Consider the following 16,550-nt stretch of genomic DNA (forward strand, 5'->3'; position numbering starts at 1 on the left):
CTCTGATTGGTTGAATCGTTTTTTGGACATAGCTCGGTAAGTAATTGTCCGATTAATATGAAACCTTGAAAAGGCACATCCTCGGGTCCCCAGCAATATACCTGGCAAGTTAAAAGTATATCGGACCCGTGGTTGTCGAGAAACAGCGGTCACAGACAAACAGACGTACAAACGTACAGACGTACAGAGATTACTGGAATTATAGATAGATAAACATAAATGCAAATTTTGCATGTGGAAAAAGTAAGTACACCCTTGGCTCTAATAGGTGGTATTGCCCCCTTTGGCAGAAACAACCTCAAGTAGGCATTTCTTATAACCGTCTACCAGTCTCTGACATCGACTGGGAGAAATTTTTGCCCACTCCTCCATGCAGAATTCTTTCAGCTGTGCGATGTTTGAGGGGTTTCTTGCATGTACAGCTCGTTTCAAATCCCCCCACAACATCTCGATGGGATTTAGATCCGGGCTTTGACTTGGCCATTCCAGAACCCTCCATTTCTTTCTTTTCAGCCATTCCTTGGTGGATTTACTGGTATGTTTATGGTCATTGTCATGTTGCAAGGTCCACCTTCGGTTGAGCTTCAACTTTCTGACAGATGGCCTCACATTATCCTCAAGCACCCTCTGGTATAATGAAGAATTCATAGTGGATTCTATGATGGTGAGCTGCCCAGGCCCTGATGCAGCAAAGCTGCCCCAAGCCATAATATTTCCACCACCATACTTTACAGTTGGTATCAGGTTCTTGTGGTCAAATGCTGTCTTTGGTTTTCGCCAAACATGTCTTCTGGTACTGTGACCAAATAGCTCTACCTTTGACTCATCTGTCCAGAGCACATTGTTCCAGAAGTGCTGGTCTTTGCCTAGGTGTTCATTGGCAAACTTTAGTCTTGCTCTGATGTTCTTTCTGGACAGGAAAGGTTTCCTCCTGGCACACCTCCCATGTAGATCAAATTTGTGCAGCCTCTTTCTAATGGTAGACTCGTGCACTTTGACATCAACAGTGGCAAGAGCTACCTGTAGGTCCCGTGATGACATTCTGGGGTTCTGAGAGACTTATTTCAGCATCTTGCGGTCTGCTATTGGGCTGAACTAGCTGGGGCGGCCTGGCCTGAACAAGCTGGCAGTTGTTTGGAATCTTCTCCACTTGTAGATGATCTTCCGGACAGTCAAATGAATGACTTCAAATTGTTTGGAAATCTTTTTAAATCCCTTCCCAGACTCGTAGGCATCTATAACCTTCTTTCTGAAGGCCTCAGAGAGCTCTTTTGATCTAGGCATGGTGATGCCGCACACTTCAACAACAAAGAGCAAACCAAACTAAATGTCTGAGGTTTAAATAAGACAGGTTCTCCAAGATCCTCTCTAACGATGTTCTAATCATTTGAACCTGAGCTGGTGCACCTGATTCTAATTTTAGGTATTTGAAGTCGTGATAAATGTAGGGGTGTACTTACTTTTTCCACATGCGAAATTTGCATTTATGTTTATTTAAATTATACAATGGACTACAAAATGTAAATGTTTCATGATATTTGTTATATTATATCACCTTTATCTATCAATATTGTTGAAACTAGGGCATGCCCGTACTATATCTATATCTAAAATTATATCCCCCCCCTCTATTTACATGAAATGGTTTGGTCCAAAGCGAACGGCTTGCGAGTGGTGACAATCCCCCCCCTCTATTTACATGCAATGGTTTGGTCCAAAGCGAACGGCTTCCGGAGTTTGGTAAAGAAATCGCCATCGCGTGCACAAACGCGCAGGAAAGCGAATGAATCGCAAATTCGTTTTTATTAGTTGTAAAACATAGTTTAACGCCAACATAGTTTGCAAACGTGAAATAAATGAATACGCTCTCAAATGTGCCATCCGAGGCAGAGTGTGCCCGCCACGTTCGGCACACGCGATCGTTCGCTGCTCTCTGATTGGTTGAATCGTTTTTTGGACATAGCTCGGTAAGTAATTGTCCGATTAATATGAAACCTTGAAAAGGCACATCCTCGGGTCCCCAGCAATATACCTGGCAAGTTAAAAGTATATCGGACCCGTGGTTGTCGAGAAACAGCGGTCACAGACAAACGTACAAACGTACAAACGTACAAACGTACAGACAGAGATTACTGGAATTATAGATAGATGAAGATAAAATAGCTGTATGTTGAAATATGTTGAAAAAGTCAAAACTTTACATGGGGTGTACTTACTTTTTCACGTGACTGTATATATATACATATATAACTGTGAGAAATAGTAGAAACTCCACAGTACGAGCAGGGCATCTCATTTGCATTAAATAAATAATCGGGAGATTAAATCAGACGCGGACGTAGCTTCAGGACGGTCGATCTTTAATTTTCGACAAGCTTTCGACCAACAAAGGTCTTCTTCTTCGTCGTCCCCAAGCTCAGCATTGATGGGTGTGTGTGCTGAGCTTGGGGACGACGAAGAAGAAGACCTTTGTTGGTCGAAAGCTTGTCGAAAATTAAAGATCGACCGTCGTGAAGCTACGTCCGCGTCTGATTTAAAAACAGGGCTGGGAAACTCTCCACTAAATTTTGCATACGTGTTCATAGTACCAAGGGTTACGTCATGGGCACAAACAACTCTCCCCCCCCCCCTCCCCCCCCCCCCCGCACTCTCTTCGAAAGGGAGTGGGTATTTCTAGTGGTATAAAATGGCTGGGTCACAACCGAGAGGAGGTATGTTACGCTTCAAACTGAGACCAAATGGATACATCGACAGAAAAAAGGTTCAGAACCACTGTTCTTAAGGGTTCCTTGCTGTTGTGGAATAATAAAAATGGTACAGTTGGAAATGTTGCAATCCATTCACTTTGCTGGAAAGTGGATTCATATATTTGCTTGGAACAAAAATGTGTGTCCGTTTAATCACAAACTTTCCTGTTCTAAAAGCCCATGTTCCTGAGATTTAGGAAGAAGAAGCGGGATCTTAAGCTTTAATGCTGTGGTTCGGTCAGTAACGTTTATTATTCGACGACAGCAGGAACCCTTTAGAGGGACATGGGAGGAGCACGCAAAAGGAATCTACATAGATAAACTAGAACAGCACTCGGTAGAGAGCATACCTCCACTCGGCTGAAGAGTTTATGTTTTGTAACCCACTGATAGGCCGGATCTGGATTTGGACCTGAACCAAAATCTAATCAGCTTGTTCTTATCACCGAAACAACTCATTCACCAAGTTTAGTAACAACTCGTCCATAACTTTTTTTAAAATCATGTTACATATCGCTTTTCACCCGATCTCTCAATTGTGAAGAATCACTTAAAAATTAAATAATTAACGTATCCGAAGTCATATTCAGATCTTCACCAAAATGGACTCTATTAGTCCTTGTCACACACCCAACCTGTCCACCAAGCTTCGTCCAAATCCATCCATAATTTTTTGAGATATCGTACCATGTATCGGTTTTGGCCCTATCTCCCAATGGTGAAGAATCACTTAAAAATTATATTAGCCGGATCCGAATCCGGATAATCACCAAAATCTAAACATTTCGTCCTTGTCACATACACTACATCTCTGCGAAATTATGTCCGAATCCGTCCACAACCTTTTGAGATATCTTGTTCACAGACAAACAGACAAACAAACAAGAAAACGTCATGCGTAGCACGATACTGGCAAAATACGCCCTCCCCCAAAAGTTTTCCAATGATACATGATGGCCTATGTTGACCTTTTGGCCAATGGTGACCTCAAAAATACTTGGTGGTTGAATTCAGTGACCAGATATGCAAGTCCTCTTCAAATTTCAAGTCAATTGGATGAAAATTGAGGATTTTAGAAATTTGGCCTATGTTGACCTTTTGGCCTATGTTGACCTTTTGGCCTATGTTGACCTCAAAAATACTTGGTGGTTGAATTCAGTGACCAATTATGCAAGTTCTCTTCAAATTTCAAGCCAATTGGATGAAAATTGAGGATTTTAGAAATTTGGCCTATGTTGACCTTTTGGCCTATGTTGGCCTCAAAGATGCTTGGTGGTTGAATTCAGTGACCAGATATGCAAGTCCTCTTCAAATTTCAAGTCAATTGGATGAAAATTGAGGATTTTAGAAATTTGGCCTATGTTGACCTCAAAAATACTTGGTGGTTGAATTCAATGACCAGATATGCAAGTGGTCTTCAAATTTCAAGTCAATCGGATGAAAATTGGGGATTTTAGAAATTCAGCAAATTTGGTGACCTTTGGCCTATGTTGACCTTTTGACCTATTGACCCCAAAAACAATAGGCTTCTGGCTTTTGACCAACTCTACCATTTGGGGAAGTTTGGTGAAGATCGGTTGAAAATTGTGACCTGTAGGCCGGTGACAAACAAACAAACAAACAGACAGAGTCACAAACACAACCGACCAATATACTTGAAAAATCTTCGATTTTGCAAGTAACAAGAAGACGTCATGCAGAGCACGACCCTTGCAAAATCCACCCCCTCCCCTCCCACCACCAAAAAGGATGCCATTGATCCACCAAATCGTCCATTTCATTCAGATTAAAATTGACGATCTCGATCAAAGCTCGGGTTAATAGTATGAAAAGTGACGATTTTTCAAATGAAAATTGATGATTTTAGAAGTTTCACCTTGATTTTAACTTTGACCTTTTGACATCAAAAATATTTGGTTTCCCTCTTTAGTGACTCAATGTGCAAATGTTGTTCAATTTTCCATTTAATCGGATGTAAATTGACGGTTTTTCAGATGAAAATTGATGATTTTGAAGTTTGACCTTGAATTGACCTTTGACCGTTTGACCCCAAAAATAGTTTGTTTCCCTATTTTGTGACTCGATATACAAATGCTGTTCGACTCTCAAGTCAATCGGATGAAAATTGATGATTTTTCAGATGGAAATTGACGATTTTGGAAGTTTGAACTGGAGTTGACCTTTGACCTTTTGGCCTCAAAAATAGTTGGTTTCCGTATTTAGTGACTCAAGGTGCAAATGTTGCTCAATTTTCAATTCAATCGGATGAAAATTGATGGTTTTTCAGATGAAAATTGATGATTTTGGAAGTTTGACCTTGAGATGACCTGACCTTTTGACCTCAAAAATAGTTGGTTTTCCAATTTAGTGACTCAATATACAAATGCTGTTCAATCTTCAAGTCAATCGGATTTAAAATGGCGATTTTAGAAATTTGACCTCCAGATGACCTTTGACCTCAAAATCAATAGGCTTCTCAATTGTGACGACCTCGACAACTTGGTGAAGTTTCGTGACGTTCGGTTTAGAATTGTGACCTGTAGGCAGTTGACAAGCAAACAGACAGACAGACAGAATAACAAATGCAACCGACAAATACTTGAAAAATCTTCGATTTTGGGGTGAAAACATCACCTGCATCCACCTTTGGTGGCAGAGGTAAAAAAAAAAAGGCAGGTTTGGGTTTAATATCTCACCCCTGGTGATTCTAATGATCAACAAATTTCAATGCACGTGGTGAAAAGAAAAGTATCAATCACAATGCATTGGTATAAACATACTTCATGTTCAGAGGTTGTTTGGCAAAATATTGTTTTATAAAATACTAATTGTGGTACTTGCTAATTGAATAATGCAATCGTATTAGCAAGCAGATGGAATCAACATTGACATACAAGGGGGGTGGGTAGGAGGGAAGGGGAGTCAGGGGAGGATTTGGAGGAAAAGTATGGGAAGGAAAAGAGGAGCATGGTACACATGGGGGAAGGGGGCAGAGGTCACAAATTGCACCATTTTTCGCAAGTAATGTGCAGAGGCAAAAAGCAATAAAACTTCAGTCACCAGTCCTTTTTTTTACATTCGATCATGGAATACTTTTCATGCGTATTTGCATATGAATGGAAAAAAAGAAGAATGCTTTTAAGACAGCCAAGGATGTCAATGTCTGCCATCTTACCATAGTGTGATGGAGACGCCACCTTAGCTTTCTCATGCACATTGAAACTCTGGCTTCGACGGTTTGAGGTTGCTCCAGTGACTCCTCTCCCCTTTGCTTCACAAACAGATCCGGTTGCTCGCGAGGCAGGAGCAGGGAGCCTGCAAAAAAAAAGGGGTGGTACTGTGTCATTAGTCTTCACGCCACCATTTGTCGAATAGCTGAATACAAGTGGGAACTGCAGCAGGATAGGAAGGGTTGGGGGAATTGGGTGAGCCAACGTGCTTGTTGTCATGCATGCGCTAGATGGAAACCGCTTTGAAGAGACGAGGAGAAAGCTTTCTCACTCACACACCACACAGAAAACACTCACTATGCACAACACACATGCACCGCAAAGTTCATCTTTATTAATCGATTGATTGTTCAACAAAATTTGATGTAAATTATGACATCTCTGACTGTGCGTCAGGCTCTGCAATTGAGGGATCATCCTGCTTCACTTAGTTTCCTCATACCCCACATGTTAAATTACCCAAATGAGTTGTTGTTTCGTATGCAGCCTGTGGCTGCTGGTTGCATCATTTTTCTGGAAGCGCGTTTGTGCCACTGATGCAGTGTCCCAATTACCGGTGAGCTGGTACTCAATTTGCCGACCTCGGAAGGATGACAGGCTGATTTAATTCAACGATTGACCGGGATTCAAACTCAGGATCCCAGGATCCCAAGCCAGCACCCTAACCATTAAGCCAACACCACGAATAGTGCACAGGGTTTGCAATAAAATTTGCATTTTAAGTGATTTTGACTTGATTTTGAAGTGATTAAAGGAGAAATAGATGTTCAAGATGTCCTCAAATGTCCTCAAAAATGTCAAATGTCATCAAATAGATGTCCTCAAAATTCCAAGCATGAACATTTACTCTTAACGGTTGATGTCTTGATAGTGTTCTCTCTGACTTTTCCTTTCCCTCTCTCCTTCCTCCTCCGACCTCCCCCCCCCCCCCTCCCACCTCCCACCTCCCCACCCTCCCCTTCTTCACAATCCCACCCTCTTCCACCTCTGAAATGAAACATATCTATACATGCAGTTCAGATAGGGAACATCAGGTGGCAGGAGAATTGAATGCTTGGGCGAGAATGGTTTGCAAGCTTTGCAAGTTTGCAAAATTATGTAGGATTAGTGCATTTGGGAAAAGATTGGTCAATTATATTTCTCTAAATTCCATGGAAATTAAGTTTTAAAGGTTGGAAACACTGGAAAGGGTATTCAAGAAAGTTGATGATGGAGCACATCAATGCCGACATCGTGAATGTTTCAGCAATACAGCATTTCACATTACAGTTGGAATTAAAACAACTTTGGTCAAAAAGTTAATCACAACATAGCAGAATGAGTTAAAATTTCCTTTGTTCAAGTAATTTGCATTTATCTCTGAACATTCATAGCTCGAAGAACATGGAACCAATAAAGCAATTCATGGCACAGTGGAAATATAACCATAAACTTTGGTACCACTTTTACCAAAGGGAGTCAAAATAGATTTCTCCATGACCGAGAAGGGAAACTCAACACGTAAGTTAGTCCTTTACTATGCAGTTTCCAGCCCAATAGATGTAACTCCCAGCAGTGGGTAAGTATGACTCCTTTGTGAAGTAATGTTTTTGGCTTTGAAACTTTTTTGAAAAGGGAAAGCCTTTTGATTACCCCCTCGTGGATGATCGGAAACAGTATTTCACTCGAAAGGTGCTCAGCATGTAATACAGGTCAGTGCCATAAAGAATGTTCTTTGTGTTGCCCACCGCTCATATCATGCGTTTGAGTGTGTGTTTATATATGCATATATATATATATATATATACATATATATATACTAGCTATATATACATATATATATACAATATATATACTAGATGTTTAAGCACTTTCAAACAAAAGTCGTTAAGTGACAACACAGACACTGCCCAGATATGTAGATATCTATCTATAATTCCAGTAATCTCTGTGTGTTTGTTTGTACGTTTGTACGTTTGTACGTTTGTTTGTTTGTCTGTGACCGCTGTTTCTCGACAACCACGGGTCCGATATACTTTAAACTTGCCAGGTATATTGCTGGGGACCCGAGGATGTGCCTTTTCAAGGTTTGAAATTAATCGGACAAGTACTTACCGAGCTATGGCGATTTAGCCGTTCGCCGTTCGCTTTGGCGTTGCGAATGGACCAAACCATTGCATGTAAATAGAGGGGGGGGGGTTCTGTGGTCGTTGCGAATGGACCAAACCATTCATGTAAATAGAGGGGGGGGGGTTCTGTGGTCGTTACTGCCACGTGGTTTCAAAGTTTTTTTTTGTTGTTGTTGTTTGCACGCATGTTTTTTTGCACCCACGTACGGGCACGCCCTAGGATGTTTACACACACACACCCCTACACAAATTTTTTTTTTTTTTTTTTTTTGGCAAGGAACGGGCACCCACGTACGGGCACGTCCGAGCTTATATATAGTACGGGCATGCCCTAGTATAGATAAATGACTGCACCTGAGTTGCCGTTTTGTCATGGTTTACACCAATCATAATTCAAACAATTGTTTTGCACAAATGTATTTGCAATATACGTGATATTACCTTTTAAAAACAATTGGAGTTGAAAACTTAAGTTCAAAAAAAAAAATCTTTCCCAAAAAAAATAAAAAATTGGAATTTATTTCTAAAAAAAATACACTTCGGACATACCGACGGGAGAGATATGTGCATACCAGAAGTTTGGTATGATTTCACAAAAGTTTGAGGTAGTTCAGTGACTGCACAGATATGTATGTATGTATGTATGTATGTATGTATGTATTGTTGTGGATATGAGGACTGTATATTTTTTTTGATTGTGTGCTGTATTGTTGTGATTATTGTTTATTCTGTGCCTCCTGCCTCCGGAGCTGTGTAAAGACCAAAAGGGCGTCCAATAGTCCACAAGCATACACGTCAGCCAAGTAATAGAATATACCTGTTGATAGTTATCTCTTATTCTGTGTTTTAGCGTAAGGCTGTGTCTTCCATTAATAGAAATACTCCATTGCACCAGTGAAAGAGATAGATTCCCTTCCATTCCCCCCTTTCCGTCAATTGCAATTTGAAGCGCCTTCCGCATTTTGGTCGGTTTTTTCCCTTCATCCGCCATTGACCACGAGGCAGGGTTGGGGGAAGGAAGGCGTTTCCCCACCTCGTCAGAGAGGGGAGGAGTGAACCAGCCCCGCTCGACCAACCATGAGCCAGGGGTTTGGCTACAGAGGGCGGAGGAAGAGCGGTCGGGGAGGTTCGCAAAGGTTGAGGGGCGGGGGCCTATATAACCCAAGGCAGGGCGTGTCCAAAAGAGAGATGCGTTTTTACAGAGGAGAGCAGAAGACAGAAAGGCCTGGAGTTGGACTTTGAGTTGGTCTGAGTTGGTTGGGAGTCGGTCGTCAAGTGCAGAGTGGTGAAGAGTCAGTCAGTAGAGGTGGTGGTCAAGTGGTTGCGTTGGTTGCGGTGAGGAGTCGGTGGTAAAGAGTGAGGGACCAAGAAAGAGAGAGAAAGAGTCCTGAAGCAAGAGAGGAAGTTGTTGAACTGGGTGGGACTAAGGAAGGAGAGAGAACCCGTCACACCAATCCACCAAGCTCCGCGTTGGCTCCACCAAGCGTTGGCTCCACCAAGCGTTCAGCTCCACCAAGCTCCGCGTTGGCTCCACCAAGCTCCGCGTTGGCTCCACCAAGCGTTCAGCTCCACCAAGCTCCGCGTTGGCTCCACCAAGCGTTCAGCTCCACCAAGCTCCGCGTTGGCTCCACCAAGCTCCGCGTTGGCTCCACCAAGCGTTCAGCTCCACCAAGCTCCGCGTTGGCTCCACCAAGCGTTCACCTCCAGCCATCCACCTCCTGCAATTCCCCGCGTGAGTCAGTGTCTTTTGTTTGTTCTGTCCTGGGTTAATTAAGTCTGTATAAGCTAGTATTTTCCCTGTGTCACCTGCGTCTTATGTGCTTGTAAATAAACGTGACTGCTTTCTTTTTGCTTGTGTGTAAATAGTCAATAAATTCAGTCGTATTTCCAAACCTTTCTTTGCCTTCGTTTTCCTCTTTGCATTGCGTCGTTTTCGTCTTTTCCCTCATTGAGCAGCTGGGGTGCGATACGGCCAAAGTCTGGGTGAATCGGGTGAGTTTTGTTAGGTCGCGGTCTTACACCACCGCTCGGTCTATAACATCTAACCGCGATCTATAACAATTGGTGTCGAGGAGTGGAATTCGAACCCGGGACTAAATTTATTAGGCCCAAATTTGTAGTAGAATCAATTCGGAGCGCGTTTCCCGCGCGAAATTATAACGGCGAAATTTGATTTTGTTATACGGAAATAAAAACCCGAATTTTGAAAGTCGCGCTATGGCAGACCAAGACAGCTGGGGTCCGGTAGGGGAGAGTGAGGCAGGGTCGGTCCAGGACCAAATTGAGGGACGCGAGGAGAGCGAAGCAGCGAGGGTAGCAAACGCACAAAATGGCGCCTCGCTGGTCACCGCGCCCGCGACCGTGGCAGCGCCCCCGGTGGATTTGAACTTGTTTTTAATACAAATGAAGGCCCATATGGACAAGAATAATAAAGAAATGGAAAACAGAATAATGGTGGGAATGAGGGCTAATAGTGAGCGATTGAAAGGCAAATTGAGGGACATGAGGGACGAAGCGAGGGCTCGGAGAAAGCAATTGGGGGTAATGAGGGATGAAGCGAGGGGTACTGGTGAGAAGGTAGACAAAAATTTTGAGGGGTTAGACAATGGGATAAAAGAGGTGAGAAATGGGTTAATGGGGGTAGAAAACAGAATGGCTGCCCAGGAGAATCAGATAGAGGGAGTGAAAAATGGGTTAGAGGGGTTAGAAAACAGGATGGAAGGCAAATTGAGGGACATGAGGGACCAAGCGGAAAGTGAAGTTAACCAAATGGGGCAGCAGATAGAGGGGGTCAGAATGGGGGTAGAAACCAAACTGGATGCTCACAGGGAGGAAATGGAGCAGATGAGGGTGGCATCTGGGCAGGAGATGCAAGTGATGGGAGAGAAGATCAGAAGAGGTGTGAGTGAGGAGGTCGGAGGAGTGCGCGAGGAGGTGAGGCACTGTAAGGAGCACATGGAGAAGGAGGTGAGAAAGGGGACTGTAAAGTTACAAGGGGGCATAGAGGACCTGACGCAGGAGGTGGAGCAGCTGACGGTGGGACAGACGGAGTTAGTGGAGCAGGTTCAAAGGAACACTGCGGTATTAGGAGGTTTAAAAGCGACACAAAACGACATAAAAAACGACTTGATAGCGACAAAGAGGGGATGTCAGATGGTACGTGAGGGACTGACAACGAGGTTGGACGAGGTGATAGAGGTAATGGAGACGAAGGACCGGCAGGTGAGGACGCACCTGGAAACGGTCAAGGTAGCCTTAGAGGATGAGCTTGAGGAGACGTACCGGGGAATAAAAGAGGTGAAGCACAAATTAGAAGAAGTGGAAGAAGGGATGAGCGAAATTAAGAAGCGACGGAGAGGGGATAAGAAAGAGATAAAAGAGGAGATAAAAGAATTGGTCCAAAGTCTGTGTTTGGATCGTGATGATGTGCTCATTAACCGGATGAGGGATTCGCAGGTGATGGAGGAGAAGCGAAGAGGAAGAGGACCCGGTGTAAGTGGTGACCAATATGGTCGTGCGTATGCTGCGCCAGGGGATTTAAGGAGCTTGGGGGTCGAGATGGACCCGGGTGTTCGTGAGAGGCCGTGGGTGAAGTGTGCGACAGGTCTGGTGTGCGAAAAAGGAGGTGTGCGAGGAAGTCCGACTCTGGGGTGTGTGAGGAAAAAGTGCGTGCCAAGGAGTGAGGGTGCTGGCGAGAGTGAGTCGGTCATAGCGCGTGTGCGAGGGGGCACATGGAAGCGCGGTGTGGTGAGTGTTACAGAGGATGTAACGGGAGAGTGTGCGCGAGAAAGGTGTGTGACGGACAGGTGCATGGGGAAAGAGTGCGCTGTCAAAAGTAAGGAAGAATGCACACCTGTGGTGAGTGTTACAGAGGGTGTAACGGGAGAGTGTGCGCGAGAAAGGTGTGTGACGGACAGGTGCATGGGGAAAGAGTGTGCTGTCAAGAGTAAGGGTGAGTGCGTGGTCAAGAGTGGAGGTGAGAGTATTGAGAGTGACAAGGAGAGTGAGTTGGTTGTGACAGGTGAGCGAGGATGTACACCTGGGATGGAAGGATGCACACCTGGAATGGTAGAGCGTGAGTGGGAATGCACGCTGGAGTTGGTGGTGAGGCACGTGGTTGGGTGTGCGAATGAGAGCACACCTGTGATTGTCACAGAGGAGGTGACTGAGGAGGGGGCGCGAAGAGGTGTGTTGGTGAGGTGTGCTACCAACGAATGTGTGCCAAAGTGTTCGGTGGTCAGGTGTGTGACCAAGGCTGTGAGTGGAATGGGTGTACCTGGGTGTGTAAGGAAAGGTACGAGGAGCATGGGCACGGCTGGATGTGTGAGCAAGGAACGGGCTGCGGGGTGTAAGCGTCCAGGTGAAGCATCGACGTTAGACGGGGTAGAGTTTAGAACGACTTATAGCCGAATCGGGCCCTCGGTGCGTGCTGGGCCTCGCTTTGAACGGCCGCGTCCGTGCTCCACTAGGCGGAGCGGGCGGCCCGATAGAAAGGGTCGTCATGGCGACCACTTTTTGTTGAGGCATTCCGGCAGGTCGAGATCGAGCCATGGGATGGCTCCGTGCCGAGATGGTGCGTGGGATCTCGGCCCGGGTAAACCTCCTTCCCTGCACCGAATGCGGGACGTATCCAGCCGCTGGCACAGAACAACCCGCATTCATGGCTTGGCTTTACGAAGCCGGGCTTTGGATAGGAATTGGCGCACCGAGAGGCATTAGTGAGTAGACTGGGTGATGAGGTTAGTGTTTTGGACCCAAAATTAGAGAAAAAACAAAATTTGATGATTGGCAAGGGATTGGCAGTAGTGATTGGCAGATGATGAGTAGTGATTGGCAAATTTTTGATTTGTTGAAATTTGATGTGCAAAATTGGTAGTGAGAGACCCCCGATGTGGTGGGATGGCATCCCTGCCACCCTTCCCATGTGTGGGGGCAAATGCGCAATAGTTTATGGGGTGTATGGCAGTGAAAACTAGCCCGGGTGGGTTAGGTTATATTGATGGGGATCTAGAAGAGATTGACATTAGGTAACGTTAAGTTTAGTTAGTGACTGATACCTGTAGTGGGGACGCAGGTAGTTTAGTGTGGATGATAATGACGTGGGAGCGCAATAGTTTAAAGGGACGACTGGGACGCGCAAGTTTCAGAAGGGAGTAGTTAGCTGAGATGATGCCGTGTGTGTGTGAGGATGGAACAGGTGTGATTGCACAGGTGTGCAACTGAACAGGTGTGATCGAACAGGTGTGATTGCACAGGTGTGCAACTGGACGGGTGTGTGGAGCAGTGTGTGAGTAGTGAGTGTTGTAGATCAGCGCGAATGCGCTTGGGGAGAGAAGGGTGCAGGTGGCACCCGGTGTGAGAGCACAGGTGTGCAAGTACAGGTGTGTGGAGAGAGTTGGAGTAAGTGGTACGGAGTGGTGTGCATGGTGCGAAGGTGTGGATGGGGGAAGAGTGGACCCCTTTCACGAGTACCCGGGGCGGGTAGTGTAAGTGTTAGGTAGAGGGTATAGGTAAATTGTGGTTGGATATTGGCATTTGTGGTGCGGTTGCAGAATGGTGTTGTGAATGGGTGCATTAGTGTTGTGGAAATGGCTGGGCGTGTAGCCTGTTAGTGTGTGTAGTTGGTTGGGCACTCCACCACTGTGAGGATGTCGGCCAGGTGAGGCCGCAGGTGGGCTCTGGGAGCCGGTAGTTGTGAGTGGGTGCCTGAGGATCCCGGGTGTGGATCGGGTAGCCCAGTGCCAGAGAGGGCACCGAGTGGGGAGAGCGCCAGAGGGCCTGCCCCAGTTAGTTAGGTTAGGGTGAGGAGCAGGTAAGCTCGGAGGCAACTGCAGTGGTGGAGGTGTGCAGGTGGGTAGACCCACTGGGAGAGGTACACGCCACAGCCCAGAAATTGTGCGAGGGCACCGGGAGATGAATCGGGGGAGTGAGACCCCAAATTGAAAAGCACCACAGTTTGGCCAATGGGAATTGGTTTTTAGAACCCATAGTGTAAGAGGGCCAATGGTTTGGCCGGAGAAAGACCCCGGGTAGTGTAAAGTTGTTAAAGTCATTTCGGAAATAGTTAGGATTGATGAACCTGTCGCACCATACGCAGCCACTTACCTGTGGTGATGATGATGACTCCACACCTGTGTTTTCTTTGTTTTGTTGCAGGAAATGAGAATTGCTGTGTGGATTTGTGAGACGCATCACGACGTGGATGAGACATTGGGGTGATTCCATCTCTCCCTCCCTAGGAGGGACTGATGATGAATTGGTAATGGCAAATTTTGATGTTGAGTTGAAAATGGCAAATTTTGATGAGAGTTGAAAATGGCAAATTTGATTGGTTAGGAGGGAGAGAAGACGAATTTGGTATAGAGGAAATATGGGGAGACGTGACAGTAGTGACGAATTTGTAAATGTGTAGATTTTTGTACATATGGGGTAAGGGCAAGGGTAGTGTAGGTGACAGGGGGGTGACGTACGGTAGGGACGAGCTTTCTCACTTCGCCCTCCGTACGCATTTCGCCTTGCATTGCCTTTTTGACGTGTACCCTTGTGACCTTACCCCTCGCTCAATTGTCTTTCCCCTTTTGTCTCCCACATGACCTGTGCGCCGTTGGGCGCCGAGGGGAGCGTGCGTGGGTCGGCCATTGTGCGCCCGAAATTTCCAGAACCAGCTGTCTGCATCGATGCACCACATTATGGACCACATGCCTGTGGCCGAGCACCACTTATGGACCCCATGGGTTGGGGCATGGCCCCTCTGCTGGAACCGGCCATGAGGGCCTGAAATCTTGCTGGCGGACCTTGGCCACAGGGCACCGATGCCCCACAGGTGAACCACACTAGTCGGCCCTGTGGGCTATAAATAAAAGAAAATAAAGAAGGGCACATTGGGCACACTTTATTGCAAATAGGCCGCCAGTAAGCAAAGCAAAAGAGAATGACAACATCTGGAAGACAAATAATAATAACCAGCAGAGGGAGCCGAAGAGCAAGAGACACCTGCAGGGTTAGGGGTTGTTGGTTTATTTTTATGGAACACTGATGAACTATGGGGACTGCACCGATTGGTGCTTGGGCTTCTATTGGTGCGTTTTTGGGTGCGTTCATGGTGCGTCGATGCAGAGCAGACTGTCTCCCCCCCCAGAAAGAACAATTACAGGTCCTGGGTTAGTTTTGTAAATAAAAATAGCGTCAGTGTAAATAATGCTCCCCACCGTCAGTGTTTAGTTTGAAGACCATTCCGCAATTCGGTTAACTGTGGGCGTAAGTCTGTTACGCAGGGTGCAATGGAGCAGCGGGACACATTTATTTATGTTTTAAAACTGTCGCACTCAGGGTCAGGTTAAAAGTAGAGGGAACTACACCTACGTGTCACACTAAATAAAAGTTGTAGGCCCGGGACGTGCCTAAGAGGAGGAGGGTGCAGTGTTGTGGATATGAGGACTGTATATTTTTTTTGATTGTGTGCTGTATTGTTGTGATTATTGTTTATTCTGTGCCTCCTGCCTCCGGAGCTGTGTAAAGACCAAAAGGGCGTCCAATAGTCCACAAGCATACACGTCAGCCAAGTAATAGAATATACCTGTTGATAGTTATCTCTTATTCTGTGTTTTAGCGTAAGGCTGTGTCTTCCATTAATAGAAATACTCCATTGCACCAGTGAAAGAGATAGATTCCCTTCCATTCCCCCCTTTCCGTCAATTGCAATTTGAAGCGCCTTCCGCATTTTGGTCGGTTTTTTCCCTTCATCCGCCATTGACCACGAGGCAGGGTTGGGGGAAGGAAGGCGTTTCCCCACCTCGTCAGAGAGGGGAGGAGTGAACCAGCCCCGCTCGACCAACCATGAGCCAGGGGTTTGGCTACAGAGGGCGGAGGAAGAGCGGTCGGGGAGGTTCGCAAAGGTTGAGGGGCGGGGGCCTATATAACCCAAGGCAGGGCGTGTCCAAAAGAGAGATGCGTTTTTACAGAGGAGAGCAGAAGACAGAAAGGCCTGGAGTTGGACTTTGAGTTGGTCTGAGTTGGTTGGGAGTCGGTCGTCAAGTGCAGAGTGGTGAAGAGTCAGTCAGTAGAGGTGGTGGTCAAGTGGTTGCGTTGGTTGCGGTGAGGAGTCGGTGGTAAAGAGTGAGGGACCAAGAAAGAGAGAGAAAGAGTCCTGAAGCAAGAGAGGAAGTTGTTGAACTGGGTGGGACTAAGGAAGGAGAGAGAACCCGTCACACCAATCCACCAAGCTCCGCGTTGGCTCCACCAAGCGTTGGCTCCACCAAGCGTTCAGCTCCACCAAGCTCTGCGTTGGCTCCACCAAGCTCCGCGTTGGCTCCACCAAGCGTTCAGCTCCACCAAGCGTTCAGCTCCACCAAGCTCCGCGTTGGCTCCACCAAGCTCCGCGTTGGCTCCACCAAGCGTTCAGCTCCACCAAGCTCCGCGTTGGCTCGACCAAGCGTTCACCTCCAGCCATCCACCTCCTGCAATTC

At 46.0% G+C, this 16,550-nt stretch overlaps 1 protein-coding gene across 1 annotated transcript in view; it reads right to left on the reverse strand.

The window, feature by feature from the left end:
• Positions 1-16,550, reverse strand: part of LOC137412026 (neuron navigator 2) — a gene marked incomplete in the record, with an annotated part of 519,476 nt that overhangs the window by 279,233 nt on the left and 223,693 nt on the right. The window contains 1 exon segment of the mRNA XM_078769766.1: positions 5,923-6,062. Coding sequence (XP_078625892.1) covers positions 5,923-6,062 — 140 coding nt within the window.

This window comes from Myxine glutinosa, chromosome 1 (genome assembly GCF_964187855.1).
Source record: "Myxine glutinosa chromosome 1, kmMyxGlut1.1, whole genome shotgun sequence".
NCBI lineage: Eukaryota > Metazoa > Chordata > Myxini > Myxiniformes > Myxinidae > Myxine > Myxine glutinosa.